Consider the following 20,485-nt stretch of genomic DNA (forward strand, 5'->3'; position numbering starts at 1 on the left):
CGTTGAAGGAGTTGTACAGCCTCAAGAAAGCAGAAAGCAGAAGACAGAAGACTTGGGTTACATTATAGAGCAAAAAATGAAATAAAAATAATATTTAAACATTATTACAGCTAGTCATAATTCTCCAGGTAATGATATAAACACGATGATCTGGCAGATATGCAATGTGTAAGTACAATGGAAGAAGACACCAGTGAAAATTATGATGATCTATTTTGTTTTTTCGAAGTTTTTAAAGCTAATCTATACAAATGTCTTTCATAAAAACATTGAAAAGAGATTAACTACTTTTCTCATTAAAAAACCCCAAACACTTCACAACAGATATTTAGCTTACCTTAACTTTTTCTTCCAATCTTCCTAAGCGTAGGCTGCCTTCTATGATTTTCTTGAAAACGCTGTGATTCTCATTTTCCAAACATCTGGCCTGCAACCATGCAGTATACAAAGCTACATGTAACTGTTTGTTTGTCAGGGCAGACAAAATGCCTACACTGAAGGAGACAGCAATTCCATTTTGAACTCCAACAGTCTGAAGAACCAACATGGATAACGAGTCCTGGAAATTATTCTCAGAACGGCTCATTAATAATTTGTCAAATGACTGAATACTGTGAAGCAGTATTATTCTGAAATGAAACATACTGCAAACCCAACCTATTCTGTGTTTTTTCCTACAGATATATGTATGTATATGTAGGGATCCCATTTTTATGCATGAGACATCCTTTGGGTCACACTTAGCAATCTGCTCTCAAACAAGCCCTTGAAACTGGCAGGGGTTCAGGCAAGGATATTTCTAATATGGTATGCTTAATATTTAAAAGTAGATATCCCAGAGACTGAGATCTAAGAGTTAGTACCCTCTGTTTCTAGGAGACATTTATTATAACATTTATTATAAACTGGCATTTATTGTCAAGTTTCACAATCCTGAAGTCCAGTTTGCAGTGGATAAGGATTTGAGCTGCATCACCATAGCTCCTCTTCTAGAATTAGGAATTAACTGCTGTATCTTTTTTATCCAGCACTAATGACAACCTGTCTACTACCTGAACAACAAGTACAAGCAGCTTTATTTTAACAAAGCTTTGTAAAATTCTTTCAGATTCAATTTGAAGGGTATGAATATGAAAAATTGAAATTGTGCCCAATATCTTGTAAAAGAAACGAAGTGAGTTTACAAGAAGCCCAGAAACCTCCATGCTAGGCACTTTCACTGAACAGAAGTTGTTCCAAAACCCTCAATCAGCATGTCAAAATGACTGCTAACCAATAAGGAGCAGTAATGTGCATATGCACCCACAGCAGAAGGTCCATACAGATCACTTCAAGGGTAACAGTCCACCCTTAAGACTCAAAAACAAGTATTAAAATTTTATGATTGTGTGCTATTTTTAAACACATGTAGCTCAACATCAACTTCTAAAACTAGGTTAGAAAAAAATCTTTTAAACTTGATAAGTGCCATTGCAGGGCCTAATGTTTGTGTGAATTAAGGCTTAATTATATTACCTCCAGAAGTAAGGGTAGTTGCTTTTAATTACTCCTCTAGAAAAAATCTTTCACTGCTCCTATCCTATGTGCTGAAGTCTACCTAAATAGAGCTAAATCCTTAAACTGGAATTGCAACTTTATTCTTTGATAATCCATATTAATAACTCATGCCTGTAGCATGATAATTGTGTGAAATATAAATTAAGTCATATGAATTATTTAAAGGTCATTACCAAACATACAAGATGATCACGTTCCTTAGCTATGTTCTCCACCAGCCCAATAAGGTTTGTTAGATAGTGATGGGCTACAACTTCTTTTTCCATTGCTTCTTCCAGCTGGAGTTGCAAAAGCCCTATTTTCTTCTTTAATCGTCTACAAAAGAAAAAGGAAAATCTTTGATTGGGAATTAGTAATGGCCTTAAAAAACTTGTATCAACAAGTGCAAATCAACATGTACAGGTCTCAAACAATCATACATACTGCTAAAAATGCATTGGCTCAGAATACTTGCAGCGCCAATACTACCAAGTTCCAATCTTTGGGGCTGTTTTTTCTTTACAATATGTTAGTGTTGTTATTCAAATAACAATCATTCAAAAGAACAGTATGTGCAATGGAAGCTCGTACTTCTTAAGTTACAGAACAACAATATTGTCTTTACTTGTTAAAATATTGTGAACTCATGTCTAAGCAACTAGGGGCATGAGAAGATCTGCAAATAGTGTAAGTCTTATCCTTATCTAACTGCAAATAGTGTTTGTCTACTCATTTTGAGAAGAGTACACCTAATGATTAACTGCTATAGCTAGCTACTAACTCCTAAATTAAATATACATTCTTAATTTGCACATAGACACAGAAGTGAGCATGAAAACATGCTCAGGTACATACAAAGGTAAGCAAAACTTGACAACCAGGCCTCTAAACATGACAGAGATACGTTCAGGAAACATGGGATTTTTTGCAGTTATGGAAAGTTAGACAATATTTTTACACGTATTTATGTTGTTTTTAGAAATAAAAGTATTTCTATAGAAGAAAATGACACTGATATGACCTGTTTGTCTTTTGAGTCATTTGCATCTCAGTTTCTAGCATCTTCTTGTCTGCCATGCAGTTATTCTTCTCTAAGAGCAGTTTCTTGTTTTCAGTTTGCAGTGATGCCATCTTTCCCATTGCAGCTTCCACCTCACAGCGCTTTTTCTCCTGCTCCTGTTGTAAACAGCTGCAAAAATAGTGTACAACAGGTATCATGTATACACCTACATCAAAAAAATGCTAAGTTACAGGAAGTTAACATGGGAAGTTACCCATGCTGAAGTTATGAAGTAAGATACACTGAGAATGCTCAGTGTTCACTAGTTACATCAGAGGTATTACAATCTCATATGAAAATCATAAAAATACACAGTCCAGATGTAATACCTTTGTGTTTTTTTTTTTTCCAAAGAAATTACTATCTATGCCAAAATACAAAGTCTGAGGACTTCTCAGGATGGCACTGTACAATGAAACAGTAACCTGAACTATCCAAAGACTTGAAAGCAAACAAATTTACAGATGTCTTCATGGAAACATTGCTGTGCAGATTGCTGTTTTGTGTAATTTCCATATTGCAATATCTGAAGAAACTTAGAACTTCTAGTTCAGAATTACAGGATTCTTTAGACATGTTCCAAAGATGTGAACACAAGAATGAGAAGGTTTTATATACAGTATTAATAGAAGAAAATAGATTTGACAAAAATGGTATTTTTAGTGCCTCCCATTATTTAAAATGGTACAATTAGCAGTAGGTACTCTATGGTAAAAACACTTCTACCAATGTTTCTAGAACTGGGATTTCCTTTCACAATTTTAAATGTCTCTAAAACTTAAGACAGTATTTTTTAAATACTCCTTTCCCTTTCTCTGTGCTTTGGTAGTTACCCTCCTGGATTACCAGCCTAAGTTTCCACTGGCCTTCTACCTACAGAGTGCTACGTGTGCAGCTCTGGTCACATGCATGCTTTGCACCAGTGCTCCTCCATGCACCATATGTAAACCCATACCTCTTTAATTCATTCACCAAAGCCAAGTGCTCCTCTGCTGTTATGCTGCTATCCAGTTTGGCTTTCAGCTCTTCACATGTAGAACACAAAGCTTCTAGCTGCTTCTGGTACTCTGTTATTGCTTCCTCTTGACTCTGTTTTTTACCTTCTAAGACTACTATTTGTTTGGTCAACTTTGAAGCTTTTGGAAGGAGAAAAAATAAAGTCAACTGTGTAGAGCACAACTAATTCAACCACTAAGTGAAACTTCAACAAACATTAATATGTTCTTAGTTGTTTACAACATTATGTAACAGAGGATTTGTCAGTTTGTGTTTTAACAGCTTGGACTTTATTTTTTGCTGTCTCAAGCAACTTGTTTTGAAGAAGTGCAGAAACTTCAAGAGTACTTCCTTTCAAGGCTATAAGCTCATTGTAACGTCATTTTACTCTGAAAAATTCTGATTCAGTTTAAAGTGCTCTTCAATTATGCAAATAATTGTATTGCTGTTTAACATTTCTTCTCACTTTTTCAGAAGTAAGTCAGTCAAAATGGAGTATTTCTATAGTGTCAGTAGGTGATAACGACTTTTTCTTTAAGTATCAGTTGACATCCAGAGCTTGATCTCCTATTAATGTTGCCTACACTCAAAGACACTTTTTCGGCATACATGAAGTTGCCAAAAAAACAAACAGCTGACCAAAACCAAAACTCTGCCAAGCTTGCCAAAACAAAAAATGACAACAGGAAACAAACATAAAACCCTACAGAAATCAAAACCTGCAGAACCATCTTTAGTGTAGTTCAGATGAGTAGCAACTCAAGCATTTTACCTTCTTGAACATGCTGTCTGTGAGTATCTTTTGCTTTAGCTTGTTGAATTTTGAGTTGCTCCATCAACAATCCATTTTCTTCCAAGACCAGCTTGGCCTGAGTTTGCATCAGCTGCCTGCAATAATAACCAGTTTATAAGTAAAATATAATGCAAATGTTCAATTATGTCCAAAGAACAAACAGAACTGATTTTCAGCAGCATAAACTTACAAAATCCTATTTAAACCTCTTAAAAAACAGATTAAAAATTCTTGTTGAAAGCAATATCAGTACATGGGACAACCAAAACTATAGATACTAATACCTGTATTTCTGCCTCATTGAGCAAGTCTATGCCACTGCATAGAAAGACTTAAGATTATGATGCTTGCTGTCTCCTCCCAAGTCCTGCTCATGTAGACACTATGTCTACATGTCTACATCTGAGCCCTTGCATGCAAATACTACCTGTGTCATGGGTGCAGGAAGAATCTTTATGTTCACTCATAGTGGATGCACTTCCAAAACCTCTTACACTGGTTAGGAATGATCTCATCTGCCATTTCCCACTTTATGTTTCTTTATGGTGAATGAATACCCAGCTGTTGTTCCAGTAACACTATTTCAAGTACCATAACTGCAGTATAGCAGTTTTTTGTATATGCCATGCCTCCTGTTCCTGCTGCCTATACAGAGAGCAACCCTGTCCTTTTTCAGCCTTTCCAATATCTAGGACAAAACTACATGGGCTTCCAGTGCAAAACTCCACATTCATATTTAATCTTTACTCCAGAATTATTCCAGGCATTGCAGATCAGCATTGCTCCAACATGACAATTGTGACACTATTCATTCTTCAGAAAAACAACGTTAGAGGAAAAAAAAAGTTTCCTTAAGATCTGTAATGTTAAAGAGTTTGCATGAAATAACCAAAATAATTTTTAACTTTTGAATTCGTTTCTAGTAAAATAACTTGCCATTCTGTAGGGGCAATAAAGTTATTTAATTGCTCATGCAGATCTTCATTCTCCTTCACCAACTCTTCAACTCGTGCTTTAAAATTCTTCATATCTTCCTGGAAGTCAAAGGATTTCATATAAAATTCTTTAAAATTATTTTGCTTTAATTTTTACATCAAGAAAATTTTTTGTAAGTACACATGCTTAGGTGCCTTCTAGTTCTTGTCACAACAGAGTATTATCTCACTACTCACTCATCTCTAATTCAGGTGTACATATTTGATTTCTAAATTGTTTCATTGATCTAGTAATATTTGTATTAGTACTAGTAAATAAAAACAATACTAGTATTGGGTCACATTTTTGCAAGTCATTAACCCTTAGGAAATAGGTTTAAAAACCTGAATTCTGGAAACTACTGGATGATACTATCCATTTTCAGTAGGAGTGACATGGATTTGAATATGGTAAGACAACACAATGCATTTATGGTAATACAAAAAGCTCTTCCTGTTTTCTGCCTATTTTATGGCTTAATTTTTGATTGCAATCCATTTATTTTTAAAACCTAGGAAAGTTGTATTCTGAAGCTAGTAGCTATTTTTTAAAGATTCAGTGAAAAAACCACTTCAAAAAAGCAAAGAGAGTACCCATTCTTTTAATACATAGAAGTAAGTGTTCTACCACAAAATCCACAGGCAGCTCCAAGAGCAGCTATGCAGAGCACTGGGCTCCCACTATGAATGACAGTCATAAATTCCTTCTACCACTGACAAGTTCATGGTTTGCTCTATTTTAGAGCACATCTTACTTATCTCAGTGTAGTGCAAGCTCCTAAATGTGAACAGGCTGACAAAATCAAGCAAGCCAAGTAGGATAAGACAGCACAGTAACTATATATGGAAAAGTAAAACCACGTCACTTTAAATTTTAGGCAGACAACTGGCAAATCCCTTAAAAAAATTCAGTAATTTATTTCTGCTTTAGTGTCTATTTTTTCTAAATGGCAACTTGCCTCATGTTCAAGAATAAAATCTTCCTTTTCTCTTAATCTATCTTCATATGCCAACAGAAGAGGTGACAAATACTTCATATCCAACTTAAAAAAAAATTAAAAAATAAACACATGTAAATTCATGACAAGCCATAACTTCATCTGTATTTTTTACTTCAGCTATAGATTTTTAGTTTTGAAAGCTGTTAAAGGGGTTTCATATATGACTTGCAGAACTAAAGTGCAGAACTTAAGCATGCAGACCACCATATGCAGAACAATGCTGCAGAAATGTCAGTAGTGCTGTGTTAGCAGCAAGCTTTGCAAAGGAAAAGACTGCATGCTTCACTTGCATCTGTCTTCTTAAAAACAGCTTCAGCTTACTGCTTTATGCAACACAGCAGAATATGGATGCAAAAGAATACAAAACAACATTCAAACACTGTAGTGAGTACTACTGCTAAAAAAATTACCAGATTCATTAGTAAGTGGGAATTTTTAGTCTCTCAAATCTGCATCTCTAAGACTAAATACATATGTATGTGATTATTGGGTATTTTGGCTAAAAAGACAGAGCAGGAGAACTTTCACATTCTGTATAGTTCTCAGAAACAGTGAGGAAGGAAAACAGAAGATCTAATCACTATTTCAAGGAGAAATTGTTTTACATATTACAAATGCTTTGCCTTTCATGGACTATTTGCCTTCCTGTTGTCAGAAATTCATAGGCTACTACTGGATCCATGACATTTTCTACAATCAGAAATAATCTATTTTCTTTTAGTATAATCTTAAAAAAAAAGTAACAGCAAAAGACCAGCAATTAACAATTAAGCAACAGCCCTTGAATGCTATATGCTAGACAATTCTAAGTGAAGATGGCATTTATGATTCTATGTGCAACAACACTTCTCAATAGATCAAAGTTGTTGACTATGTGCAGTTTGTAGCTTACTGCTCATTCAACTGGAACTGCACACATTCATGACAAAGTTTTGCCATACATATTTTTCTGCAACAGAATAAATGTTTATAATATTCTATTAGTATGTGATAGTTCAGCAGAGTAATATCTGAATACTTTGATTCCAGTAAAGAAATTCTACTACTTTACTTAGAGAGGAATGAATAGTTAAGTGAAAATATTATTTGACTCACCAGCCATGGTGGTTGTGGTCCTTTCATGGGTAAGCTTTTCAGCTTTACATTCTAGAGCAGATATTTTAAAAGATACTGACATTACTTCCTGCTTTTTGAAGCACCACCAACTGTGCAACAATTACCACCCCAAACAAGCTTATCTTTTTATTAAGTGTGCTGCATATGTAACACACACCCAACAGAAGTGAAAGTTCAGTATCTCACTGATACAAAGTAATACTGAATTCTTAATATTAGACTTAATGACAAATGCTTATTTTAAATTATTTTGAATTTCAGAAAAAGCCTGTGAAATTTGTAGACTTTATGGCAAATTTGGAGAAAACAGTCATAAAAACTCAAAGATTAAATAACAGACAATGGGACACATCAGTAGAAACTGCCTTGATAACCAACATTCTCACCTCTTCTTGGGACAATGACCTGAATTTAGTCTGATAACGACTTAATTCCACATTTAAACGATGGACCATAATTTTCAAAGCATCATTTTCATCTACCAGTTCTTGTGCTTGTTTTCGGAGAGAAAGTAATTCTGTTGCCTCCTCTATTAAAACAAATATCCAACAAGAAAGTTCCATTAAGATTCCTTAAATGTTCACAACAGTTTGTTAATTGTAATAATAAAAAAAGCTAGAATAATAACCAATAACTTATTCAAAATATTGTTATGGAAAAATCCCATAAAAAACTACCAGCAAAAAAATCCATTATATTTTAAACAACAAGTATTTTTTTTTTATCATGTACTTATTCCTTGACAAAATTTCTACAAATGTAGAAAATACTGTTTGGAAACTACTTCTGCATGCATAGTTACCTAAATCAAAGACTTGAAACCTTCTGCTAGAGGAAAAGGTTTTAAGAAATTAGAAAAATTGAAACAAGGGAACTACAGAATAGCTTTTATGTTTCTCCCACCTTCTCTATGTGAGTTCTCTGCAGCTTCTTTAAGTCTTCTATTTTCTTTTTCCAGTTTCTTCAGCTTTAATTGCTGTTCTTCTATATGCTGTTTTGTTCCCTCAAATTGTTGCACCACAGCTTGGTATGCCTTGTTCAGAGACCAATTTTCTTGTTTCAGTTCTCTGAACTTTTCTTTGCTTATATTTTCCCATACTTGCCTTGTCCAAACAGACACATCTGTAATGCCACAGAACAAGGTTTTTATATAGTATCCAGACTGGAACAAGAGTTTCAGCCAAATACAATCCATTTATTCTAATATTAACATTATATATGACTGATATTTTTTAAGATCTGAATCAGTTCATGGCTCCCAAAGACAAGACCAGAAAGAATAAAAAACCTGGATTTGTCAAGAGAGCTGTGGAATGGCTGCAAGTTCCCACCTTTACTCTCAGACACTAAAAACATTCCTTCTTTTAATGGGAAATATAGTGTCAGCAGATCTCTCTCTCCCAAACACCAGTGACTGGAGAGGTAAATCTGAAATCTGCAATAAACAAAGTGTTTGTGCCCTGCATGGACTAGTGACTATTCTTGATCCCTACAAATTTTAATCACCCACACAACAAAAACTTTACATTCCTTCCCACTGAACAGCTTCAGTGTTACTGAACAATTCTTACAAGAGCCACCTTTTAGATTGTCTGCAAAACTGTGAATATATTGTTGCATCAGTAATAGTGGATCTCACTTTCAAGTTTTCCTTTCAATCTGTACAGAATGAATAGCTGAAATGAAGGCAGAGATTTTAACCTTACCAGCACAACCTAACAGCACACAGGCATAAATAAAACTCAGTACAGGACAGTTCCTTAGAATAGGATATATATGAAACCCAATACAGAGCTATCTCTTGTACTGATGATGTGTAACAACTTCATTTGTTTAGTAATATCTTAGACAATTCTGGCCACTGTTAAAATTCCTGAGAAAAGCATAAGATACTTGGACTGCACAAAAGCCCATGAACTCATAACAGGCAGATATCCCATCATGAGACACACAGAGCTCAGAAGTACTGTGCCTGAAGTGTCAGGAGGATGCAGAACACACAAATAAGCTGACCAGAGCATGTGTCTCATGACTCTACATTTACAATTTCAGTTGCAATGGGATACTTAGTAATGGTGATATCTTCTAGTGTAGATTGAACTTAATGTATTGGAGAGGTCCAATATGACTAATTTCATTACATCATTTCACAGTGTTTTATTTACCTTAGACCTCAGAATGGAGAACAAAATCTAACCTGAAAAGCCTGAAACTACTGTTTTTATACCTATCACAGAGCACCCTCTCATTTTCCTCATCTCAGGAAAAAAACTTACACACACATTAGGCTTAGAGAATACAAGCAGAAAATTGTGTTTGCATATGCACATGCATATTAATAAAGTGAAAATGTGTAGCAAATTCATAGAAAAATCAGAAGTACCTGGGGATGGTGGAGGTTTGTCATGTATCAGGTTTTCAGCTATTAATTTTTTCTCCTAGCAGAGAAACAAAAAATTAGACAATTTGCTTTAACATAAACAGCAGCTTTAACACTGCTGGAGAACTTAATAAATGAAACTGTTGAAGGAGGTTCTTTTATATAAACAAAATTGAAGGCTGGATTCACTGCTGATTACACAATTTATCATCTACTCATCTAGACATCATTTTGTCAATTATCACTGCCATCAGTCACTTGTGGATACCTGAAACTCACTGTCATCTTTAGCAGTCAGAAATGAACAGTTCTCAAAACAATTTTTTTTTACAGCTGACATAAAAGTCACAAAAACACAAAGCTTCTTGATGAAACAGGAAGGGTGTTCTTCCCATTTGTGTAGTTTGTATAGAGCAAGACTTCAGAATAGTCAATTACGTCAGTCCCTGGGTATCAGCAAATGCATTAAAATGTAAAATATTTTTCAAAGTTGAAGAACTTTGTTCTTGCTTAGCTGGAAAAAACCACAGGTATTTGTACATTTTCAGGAGGTTCTTTCACCAGGATAAAATTAGAGTGTCATTTATGCTAATGTACTTACATGTGGTGAAGGTGATATAGAGCCTTTCACCAAGTTTTCATGTAACAGCAGTGAAGTTTTGTAAGGATATGCTATTTAACATGTAATTTAACACACTGATGATACTGAAGTGACACCAGTGACTAAATGAGACAAAACTCATGAACAATTTCAAAGAAAAAGATATGTGGTTAAGAACTTGTCAAAAAAAGTTATGATGACAACGGAAGAACCGACCATTCTCATAAACAATCTCCTAGCAAGCTGATCTGACACACTAAATTTTTTGGGTATTCCTTTTCAAGCTTATTAAAGTAGTCAGATCAGCTCAAACAGAAAACTATAGAAAAATGCAGTAAAGTCAGGCTCAGAATTTGAAAATTAACAGTATGAGCTATCTCATACTATTAAAAAAATCCCAAACAACTTTTGTGTGGCCCATTTACCTACACAGTTGCATTTTTTGTACTCCAGAAGAAAATTATTCCACAGTGGCAATAAATTAGTTTTCTTTTGAGTAACTGCAAACGTACCAGCTTTTGATGATACTCTATTTTCCAAAATGCATCATAAATCAACCTTAATAAAACTCTTACCTTTAAATTCAAGCCCAGATTTTGGTCTTCTGTTAAATAAAAAAAGATCTTTCAATTAGAACAAAAATTTTAAGTGCATAAGCTATAAGGGTTTATAAGGATATGTATGTACACATATTATACATGCAAATAAATTAATAAAGTCCTTCCCAAACCACAGATTAGATCACTAACTTTCCATTAAGTCTTTCATGGTGTATCAGGGCACTGATGTGTGACCTCACTTTACCTCACACTGGTTAGGTGCAGGAGTGGAAGAAATGAAGCTATTCTCGGTTTCTGTTATAAGTTTAGAATTTGACAAATGAACAAATGAAATATTTACATTGATTTTACTGGACTAGAATCCTATGGCATCCCTGAACAAAACAAGTGTAATTCTGACACCTTTCAAGACCTGTAGAAGAGGGATTAGAAACAGTGTATATATCCCTGTATTTTTTCAGTTTAATATCCCTGTATTTTTTCAGTTTAATACCTTCACTTCCCAAATGGTTTTATCAAAGCAACCATTCTTTGTGGATATTATTCTCTACAAAACTTTCCAAATTACTCCACTGAAATAATACTGAAAAAATGCTGGAATACAACATGAATAAAATTCAGAAAGAATTTTTTTCAAGGTTGATTCAGTTTTGCTTCTTCTTTCCCATCCACTATCTACAGAGTGCTACCACCTGTGGAAGATAAGAAAAATCTTAGAGAATAAGGGTCTTACAGACCTCTGTCCACTTCTGCTCATTTCAGTCACTTCTGCTCACCAGCAAGTACTCTGGGAAAGCTTCAGCTAAGGGGATAGCAAAAAAACAAGTGCCACAGCCTAAAAACCAAGTTATGTAACCAGCGTGTGGTCATCTCGTGTTTGGGATTCCCACTGGGCAAGGCTACACGTGGACAGGGAGTGATCCAAAAGGTGGTTGGCATAAGGAATGTGTGAACAGCAACAACTGCAGTGGCAGGCAGCCAATGCATGCTTGTTTTAGCTCATGAGGATGCAAACAGGTAAGAGTTTAGTGCCTGAATACAGCATAAAAAGGCCTGGTTTTTCACAATGAACAATTTTCCTTTGCAACTGCTAAGGGGAGTCTGTGTTTTACATTCATCATCATCATTGCTACACCATTCTCTGTAAAAACTGCATTTTCCAGCTGTGAAACTAATTCTTATTTTCCTTTTCCTGATTTTAAAATAACAGACAGTTATGCAAGACAACTGCTATACCAGCAAATTGGCCTTGCTCTCTTGTTATAATATTTTTCTCCACAATATTCTGTTGTTACAAGAAAACAGCCCAATGACAGATCCAGTAAAAACCCAAATGTCAAATGTCCCTAATCTAACAAAATTACTGAACAAAAAACAAATTATTTGTGAAGTTTATCAATTCAGTGCTTAGGTTGATAGCCTGAGACTGATGATCATGTTTATTTCTCTGTTCTAAAGAAACATCCTGACAGCAATAATGAAGCAATTTTTGTAGGTGTAAACAACACTACTATCATGCCATTTGATTATTAAAAAACTCAAGAAGTTTTTACTACTGTTTTTAGACACAGCATTTTTTCATACAAGTAAAATAACTGATCAAAAATGTTTTCCTCTATCTTTAGCATTTTTTCCCCCGAACACTGCTAGTTTTTTCCCTTTTTTTTTTTTTTTAAACACAGTAACACTCCCAAATTTCCAATTATAAACCTGACTGTTTCTGGCACATATATCAACAAAACCATAGTAGAAAATGACTGTACTTTACAAGACAAAAGTTCACAAAACCTTCTTTCCTGCACCCTCATTTTACAGTGGCTGAGAGCTTGTTCCACAGTGAATACAGACCAATCTTTTCTCTTTATGAAGGTTTTTAATTTTCTGTAACTATTAGAAATTGTTAAGTGTTTAGCAGCATTTCTTTAACTGCCCTTTTATAAAAAAACGTAATATTAGAATATAGCATTACATTTATTTTATTAACAGTTATTTTTCCCAATGATATTAAAAGGCATGGCATTTTGACTTACTTTAAGTTTACTTACCTTCTATTTGCACACTTGACTTATCCACCACCACCTGACCCTCTGTTTCATGGGAAGAAACCTCTTTCTTTTCAGTATTAAGAACAGGAGATGGTGGAAACTCCTCCTATGTAAAAATAAAACAAACCTCTGTAAATCATGAGATCACTGTTAAAATAACCCATGTACCTTGGGATCTGCATGATACATTTAGTGTGTTAACATCCTAGCCACTTCAGAATTGTTCACTAATATTTTAAGATAATAGATTATAATATTTGCTTCTCCTCTTGTTGTTGCTTTCTTGGGGGACTTTTGTGGTGGTTTTTTTTTGTGGTGTTGTTGTTGTTTAAGGCTCTATGCAAATAAAATCTAAACCTTAAAATGATCAACAGGAGGTTAGCAGTATAAAGTGAGTAATTAACAGGACAAATGTTCTCTGTCAACTTATTTGGTTACAAGAGTCCATGAAATTATTTTCTGTTTGCTGTGGTGTGTATCTTGATCATCAACCATTTATCTACCACATCACAGCTGTGAGAGACTAATGAACCATTTTTAACATTATCCTTGCTGGACTTCCCATTCATCACACACCAGTGTTTCACATATTCTACTCACTTTCTTCTTTCTTGCCCTTCCCTCCTCTTACTAGCTACTGTCTCTTTATCTTGAGGTGGTTTTTTTTGATTCTTTCACATTTTGGGATTTTTGGTGTATATTCTAAGACAGATGGTTCTACTTTACTAGTGCTGGGTTTTTTTTGAAGAGGCGTTTTTTAAGAGATCATTGCCTTTCTCCTGCTCAGGTATTTCTTCCTGTTTGTTAAATGTTTTTATAATTTCTGATATTAATTTAAACATGCCTTAGGAGTATTCTAAGTTCATTGCTGGTTAAGACAATCCAAAATTATGGCATACAAAAACTCCATGGTCTTCAGGAAAAAATTAATTTATTTTATTCCATTCTGATTCTTCCCATTTCTATATAGGTCTCTGCTCATTAGCACAATACTGAGCCATCAACTAAGCTTTCACCCTTTAACAGTAAAGTTACTGTGCTTTTTAACAAATCATCTACTAAGTACCATGCTCAGTATAAATTATTGGACATTTTACAAGACTAAATTATACATGATAATTATATACAATACCAGTGTGCTCCTAATTGCCAAAGAGAGAGACACTGTGACAACCAACAAACCTACCTAATTTGTGTAAGAGTAAATGAATCACAAAAATTAGCATGTGAAATAAATATTGACATGTCCGAAGAGCAAGAAGAGAATACAAAGCATCCAAAATATTAGCATGTGTTAATATATTAAAACATGGTAAAAGAATGAGTGCGTTTAAAAATCTTACCTTTTTAGTTTTGCAGGGAACAGCATAAATAGCATTGGTGCTAAAGCTTCCTTCCCTTTCCCTTTCATTACTGTGGCAGCTGGACTCTGCCTCTTCATCAGCATCAGAGAGATATGTATCCATGCCCACATCTTCACCAAAATTGCCCGATATTTGCAGGGACTGTAGAGGGGATCTGTCACAACCATCAAGTTTCGAGTTAGATCTGCAAAAAGCAATTTAATGGCTGTTTCAGTGCTGCTTACTCCTCAAAAAAACCCTACACTAGTGAAGTAGAACCATCAGTCTTACAATATACACATGTCTAAAAGAGAGACAGACATCTAAGCTTCTGTTAGCTGCTAACAAGGAATGCAGCTGTCTTGCTTTCGAGACACATTTCAGGAGAAAACGTCCTGGAATGAGTGCTTCCTCTACAAAGGGCTTCGACAGCTCCCTTTTCTCCTGCCAATGAAAGAAATGGATACTAGGGAGCGAAAGTGAAAAAAAAATCCTGTTTATTAACAACAACAAAAAAAAAAGGTGCCTACAAGGCACAGAAACAGGAAAAAGATGTAATAAATGCTAAACATTGAACTTGCGAAACCTTCTCCTGCAGCTGCGGCCGCAGCCAGCGGGGGCGCTGCCGAGCCGGCCCCTCACGGCCACAGCGGCGGCCGCGCCCCCACAAAGGCGCGGAGAAGGCGCCTCCTTGACAAATTCACTGCGGGACCCAGGCCTGGTGTCCCCCCTGCATGGCCAGAGGGGCTGGAGCGGGAAACCTCAGAAGCGGCGCGGCGGGGGCAGCAAGCAAGGGGCAGCAGTAACTCTGCAGGCCTAGCTGAGTTCTTTACCTCCTGGAAGGGAGGGGCAGAAACAGCGACAGTGAACAAACAAACCCGGAGTGGGAGAGGGCACGAACAGCGGCCCGGCTCCCAAACGCGGCCCAAGAGAGAGACAGACACGGAGACACACACGGAGACACACATACTGTAGGAGCTGGTGGTTGGGACAAACTCAGGCGGGATCTCTATGTTCAGGTCTTGAAGCTTGCAGTTTATTAACATCGGGCGTGGGTGAAAAGGGCCTTGCTGCCTGACGCAGCTCAAAGCAGGCCCAGAGGAGCAGCGTAACAAGAGGGGTGAAAGCAAGGATGAGGGGTGAAGGGACAAGGACAAAGGAATGAGAGGGTAAGGGGGCGAGAGGGTAAGGGGGCGAGAGCGTAAGGGCAAGAGAGAGAGGTCTCCGTAGCAACAGGCATGACCTTAACAAAGAAAGACCCTCAGGCATCCATATTGCTGCTCTCCAGACACTCAGTCAAACACGGCTTTCATTTCAATCTCACCTACAGTTTCTATTCTGTAAGGCATTCCTATTTCTTCCTCCACAACATCTCCCCCTTTCTGTTGAACAATTAATATATCAGACATTGTCTTATTCATAATTTTTTGCACACACTAAAGTATACAAGGCACCGTTACTAAAACTACAATTACCACTATTAAAATAATCAAGCCTATTTTACAAAGTTCCTTTAGCCGAGGTACGAAGCTCCAACCTTCAAACAAACTGTCTAGCCAAAACCAGAGACAGAGACAGACTCCCCGGGATGCTCAGGGCCGGCCCCTGGGGCCGGGTTCTGCGGGCTGAGCGCAGCGCCCTGCGGAACCGCGGCGCTCCCGGCCTGGCGGCATGCACCGCCTCTGGCCTTCCCCACAGCAGAGCAGCAAAAGAAGCAAAAGTGAAAACGAAGAAGAAAAAAAAATAGCAGGCAAAACTGCCAGGAGCAGCAAGATCCCTGGTCAGAGATACCCGCTGTGTGTGTGGGAGGCTCTCGCTCTGCCCCAGCTCCCTCCGCAATCCCGGGCTCCGCTCCCTTCCGTAGCGACAGTCTAGTCTAGGTGTACACTCTAAAACAGACAATTAATACTGCTACTACCTTTTCCTCTCTATCTTAAAATGCCAGATTAGAGATAGAAGGTTCTTTACAAAAAAAAAACCCAGTTTGAAATAATTAGCACAAAAGACATATCTTGCATGCAATTGAAACGATTCCTCAGTTAATCATATTCTATAAAATTGATCATCATTTGACAGAAATAACGTATGATCTTACTTATGACTGTTGCACAATCAAAATCTGCCTCTCTGAGGATTGTATGCGTGACACCACAAGAAATGGAATAAGGATTGTTAGACACTTCAGACTGAATTTATGATGTGGTAGAAAAAAGTAAGTAGCTGTAACAGCAGCAGTTTGCTGTCACTCTTTGGTAAAATTGATTATTGAGAGATTCAATTTCTGATTTAAGGTCTCAAACCAGAAAGTATACACTACCCTGTCCTGAGCTCTGTGACTGCTGCATATGTTTCAAAACATTCTTGTTCCAAGTAGGTGCAATCACTGTCAGAAAGCGATCGCTGCCGGGGCTGAGGAATAGCAACAGTGCGGCCCGTCAGTGCTGCTGTAAGGACCACTGCTGCAAGAGCAGACCTGGAACAAAACACAATAAAGCACTGAAGCAATACTGATGATGCTTTCTCTCTGTTCCACATTTTATATTTTTTTCCTTTGCAAAATGTTCACAGTTAACAAGCATAAATACCACTGGATGCTATAGGACTGGTTATAAACTATTACCTCCCACAGTAAAGCACAAAAAGGGGCAAGCTATTGTAATTCTGCTAAGAGGAAGGTACAATATCTATTGGTTTTCCCAAATCACATCCATGAAAACCATGGAATATTCTGAGTTACCTTCCCAAAATTCACATCAATAATTTACAGTATTTGGCATTTACTTTAGCAATAACAATACTACCCAGGTGCCGTGCTGAAAAGGTCTTCCATGTCTCCATTTTGTCTCCTTTATTCCCTACTTTTTTATTCCCTACCTTTTACTGATGACTCTGAAATTGTTAATAAATGTTGGCACACTGCAAACCAGGACAAGCAAACAAAAGTGCCTATATGTGTGATGCGGTGGAATACAGAAAAGGGTATGATGAGAAAGAAAAATAGGTAGTAATTACGATTAAAACAGTGAAATGCTGAGAACTGTAAAATGAATAACAAGAACTTGAGACCAAAAAGGAAAAAGAAGTTAACTAGAATTAAGTAGGAACATTACAGACCCTAGAAAGACCATGGAAAACAAACCAGAATTGAACTAAATGCACAGAAAACATAGAATAAAAACCTGTAAGAAACGACAACTTAAAAAAAAAATAATTTGCATTTTTCTAATCCAGTGTGGTTTTACGTGCCATTTTTTTAAGTCCCTGGTATGGTAGCAAGGTTTAATTCATGTTTTTCTAATGAGCTAATATTTCCTGACTCACAGCACTAGTGCTGCTGCAGTCCTGCACTCTAGTGTAGCAGCCAAATTAAAAGTTACACTAACTTTAAATATTTGTCTTTAATTGACTCAGGTAAGTCACATGTTCATAACAGTTACTGTTCTGAATATTTACCATGCTTAAGAAGAGTGGGGAAAGAAGTTCAGAATGGAGAAACTGCCAGTTAAAAATACATTCTTTTTAAGAAAAGTTTTGTAAATATTGTAAAGACATACAATTCTTCTAATCAGGCTTTCCTAGTATGCTACAGTACCTGATGAAACAACAAAAAATTTAAAAATAAAACATCAAAACATACCTGGGCCTTTCTGGAGAAGGGTTTGGACTACGAGGGGGAGGGGTGCGGGGAACTGCAGGTTTAGGAGCTATGGTAGCAGCAGGGACCAGGCCATGAGCTATATGCTTCTAAATGATTTAAAATAAAGTTAGATGACAATGACTTCAAGGATCACAGTGAAAAAAACCACAGGACTGAATGTGCACAGAAACTAACAATGCAAAATGATATAAAACAGAAAAACAATTACATGCAATTTATGTAAACAGAAGACTTGAAATGGCATTTTATTCCCCTTAAAGTCAGAACACCACGTAAAGCTGGAAAGTTCATTTAACATTTATGAACAGCTGGTCTTGAAGGTTAGAAATGTCATTTACATGAGAGCCATGAATGTATGTTTTCTATCCACTTATAACACAATTTGCAAAATCAGAATTTTAACTTACTCATCTTTCTCCTATATATATATATATATATATATATATATATATATATACACACATATATATATATACAAGAAAAACTGGACTAGAAAATATCTTTTTTTCAAAGTACATGACTGCTGCTTCAGAGTAACAATATTATTCCCTTTCTTCTACAGGCTGTCAATCCTCAGTCATAGCAATATGAGATGGACCTCCTACCACCACCACTAAATCTTGCAAAGGTTCCATTTTAATTTTAAAAAAACCAATACATGTTTTTCATCAGCAAGCTTTTTTTTTTTTCTAATGGTATAACATTAAATACCAGCTCAGAAAAACTGAACCCAGAGTTCCTACACAAGTACTGTGAAGGAGACCATATACTGGTTGAGGTTGGAATGGAGCTCTGGAGATTGTCTAGTTCAAGTTCATGCTCAAAGCTGGGTCAACCATGAGAAGGTTGCTTGGTATCCTGTCCAGTCATGTCTTGTGTCTCTCCAACCTGGTCTACCTCACAGTATGTTATTATTAACTTGAATCGTCTGTGTTTGAGTTTGTGCTCATTACCTCTTGCCCTGTCTCTAGGCATCAGAAAATACTAGGTCGTAATAAGGTCCATCACCTCTGGGCAGTTGTTACTTCTTTATGGAGTGAAACAAGCTAAGTTCCTGCTATTTCTGCCCAAGTATTCTGTAATTCACTTCTCCAACAGAAGAATGGAGATCTGAAGCAGGAAATATTTCTGTTTTTACACCAAGGCACATTAAATAATTAAATGGCACATTAAAAGACTGTCTTTTTACTCAGCCTTGCAAGTGGACTGCTCCATAATTCGACATGTCTGTCTGGCATGCACCATTTAGTTTACTGCAGGCTGTTACAGATACGACTATGAGTGACACTACTATGGCTGTCAGGGAACCCAAAGCAAAAGTCATCCCACGGTAAAAGTATGGTAACAACAGAAGATCAATACTTTCATTCTAGTAATTAAAAAAAAAATAGTTCCAAGAACATTGGAAGAGAACACCTGAACAACGGCTAACAACCGTACAGCCGTTGGCTGCTCTGCGCCTTCCATCCGAGCTTTTATCAGTTCACTTTATAGCGCTGAACCGGAGCTTCGAGGATCGCCTTGGCAAGCGCTGGGAGCAGCGAGCTGAGCCGAGCTGCCCTGTCCTGCCAGCTCTGCCCTGTCCTGCCCTGCCCGCTCTGCCCTGCCAGCCCTGCCCTGCCCTGCCAGCCCTGCCCTGCCAGCTCTGCCCTGTCCTGCCAGCTCTGCCCTGCCAGCCCTGCCCTGCCCTGCCCTGCCAGCCCTGCCCTGCCAGCTCTGCCCTGTCCTGCCAGCTCTGCCCTGTCCTGCCCTGCCCTGCCAGCCCTGCCAGCCCTGCCCTGCCAGCTCTGCCCTGTCCTGCCAGCTCTGCCCTGTCCTGCCCTGCCCTGCCAGCCCTGCCCTGCCCTGCCAGCCCTGCCCTGCCAGCCCTGCCCTGCCAGCTCTGCCCTGCCCTGCCAGCCCTGCCCTGCCCTGCCAGCTCTGCTCTGCCCTGCCAGCTCTGCCCGGCCGGGAGCTCCCCGCAGGGGCGGCCGCGGGACTGCCCCCGCCCCGCCGAACCTCGGTGCTCCTAAAGAAGCCGGGCAGGCGCGGGACTGAGGGAAAAGAACGTACCAGTCCCCAGACACAGTTCTGGTTTTGCTTGGGTTTCATTTTATCCCCGATTTTCACTTCAAAGTGCTCAGTGATCACCGGCATCAGCCGCAAGGCGCGGCCGCCTGCCCCGGAGACCCCCCCGGTCCCAGTCGCGCACTGTGTCCCGCTGTCCCCACCGTCGGTGACGGAGCCCGGCGCTAGGCGCAGTCGATACTCACGAAGGAGCCCCGCCGGCCTCTGCTGAACAGGAATGCCATTAGGACCGGACTGCTGCTCCAACCACCGCCCGGGAGCCGTTTACCTGCCGCACCGGCCGCTTCGCCCCCGCGACCCGCCTGGAAACAACCGACGGCGGATGCGCTGCAGGCTCGCACTCCTTCAATCAGCA

The 20,485-nt window shown here is 38.0% G+C and overlaps 1 protein-coding gene across 2 annotated transcripts in view; it reads right to left on the reverse strand.

The window, feature by feature from the left end:
- CEP89 (centrosomal protein 89) overlaps nt 1-20,354 on the reverse strand; it is a 34,909-nt gene extending 14,555 nt beyond the window's left edge. For both annotated transcript variants that reach the window (XM_062499735.1, XM_062499736.1), the window contains exons 1-17: nt 20,316-20,354; nt 18,043-18,149; nt 16,723-16,878; nt 14,406-14,610; nt 13,063-13,168; nt 11,033-11,061; nt 9,860-9,914; nt 8,380-8,598; nt 7,863-8,005; nt 7,456-7,506; nt 6,319-6,402; nt 5,318-5,419; nt 4,365-4,476; nt 3,552-3,732; nt 2,558-2,725; nt 1,731-1,872; nt 338-427 (exon numbers count right to left, since the gene is read on the reverse strand). In XM_062499735.1, coding sequence (XP_062355719.1) covers nt 338-427; nt 1,731-1,872; nt 2,558-2,725; nt 3,552-3,732; nt 4,365-4,476; nt 5,318-5,419; nt 6,319-6,402; nt 7,456-7,506; nt 7,863-8,005; nt 8,380-8,598; nt 9,860-9,914; nt 11,033-11,061; nt 13,063-13,168; nt 14,406-14,610; nt 16,723-16,878; nt 18,043-18,149; nt 20,316-20,354 — 1,989 coding nt within the window. The remainder of the gene's footprint in view (nt 1-337; nt 428-1,730; nt 1,873-2,557; nt 2,726-3,551; nt 3,733-4,364; nt 4,477-5,317; nt 5,420-6,318; nt 6,403-7,455; nt 7,507-7,862; nt 8,006-8,379; nt 8,599-9,859; nt 9,915-11,032; nt 11,062-13,062; nt 13,169-14,405; nt 14,611-16,722; nt 16,879-18,042; nt 18,150-20,315) is intronic.
- Nucleotides 20,355-20,485: the final 131 nt, after the last annotated feature.

Source organism: Cinclus cinclus, chromosome 11, assembly GCF_963662255.1.
Source record: "Cinclus cinclus chromosome 11, bCinCin1.1, whole genome shotgun sequence".
Lineage (NCBI taxonomy): Eukaryota > Metazoa > Chordata > Aves > Passeriformes > Cinclidae > Cinclus > Cinclus cinclus.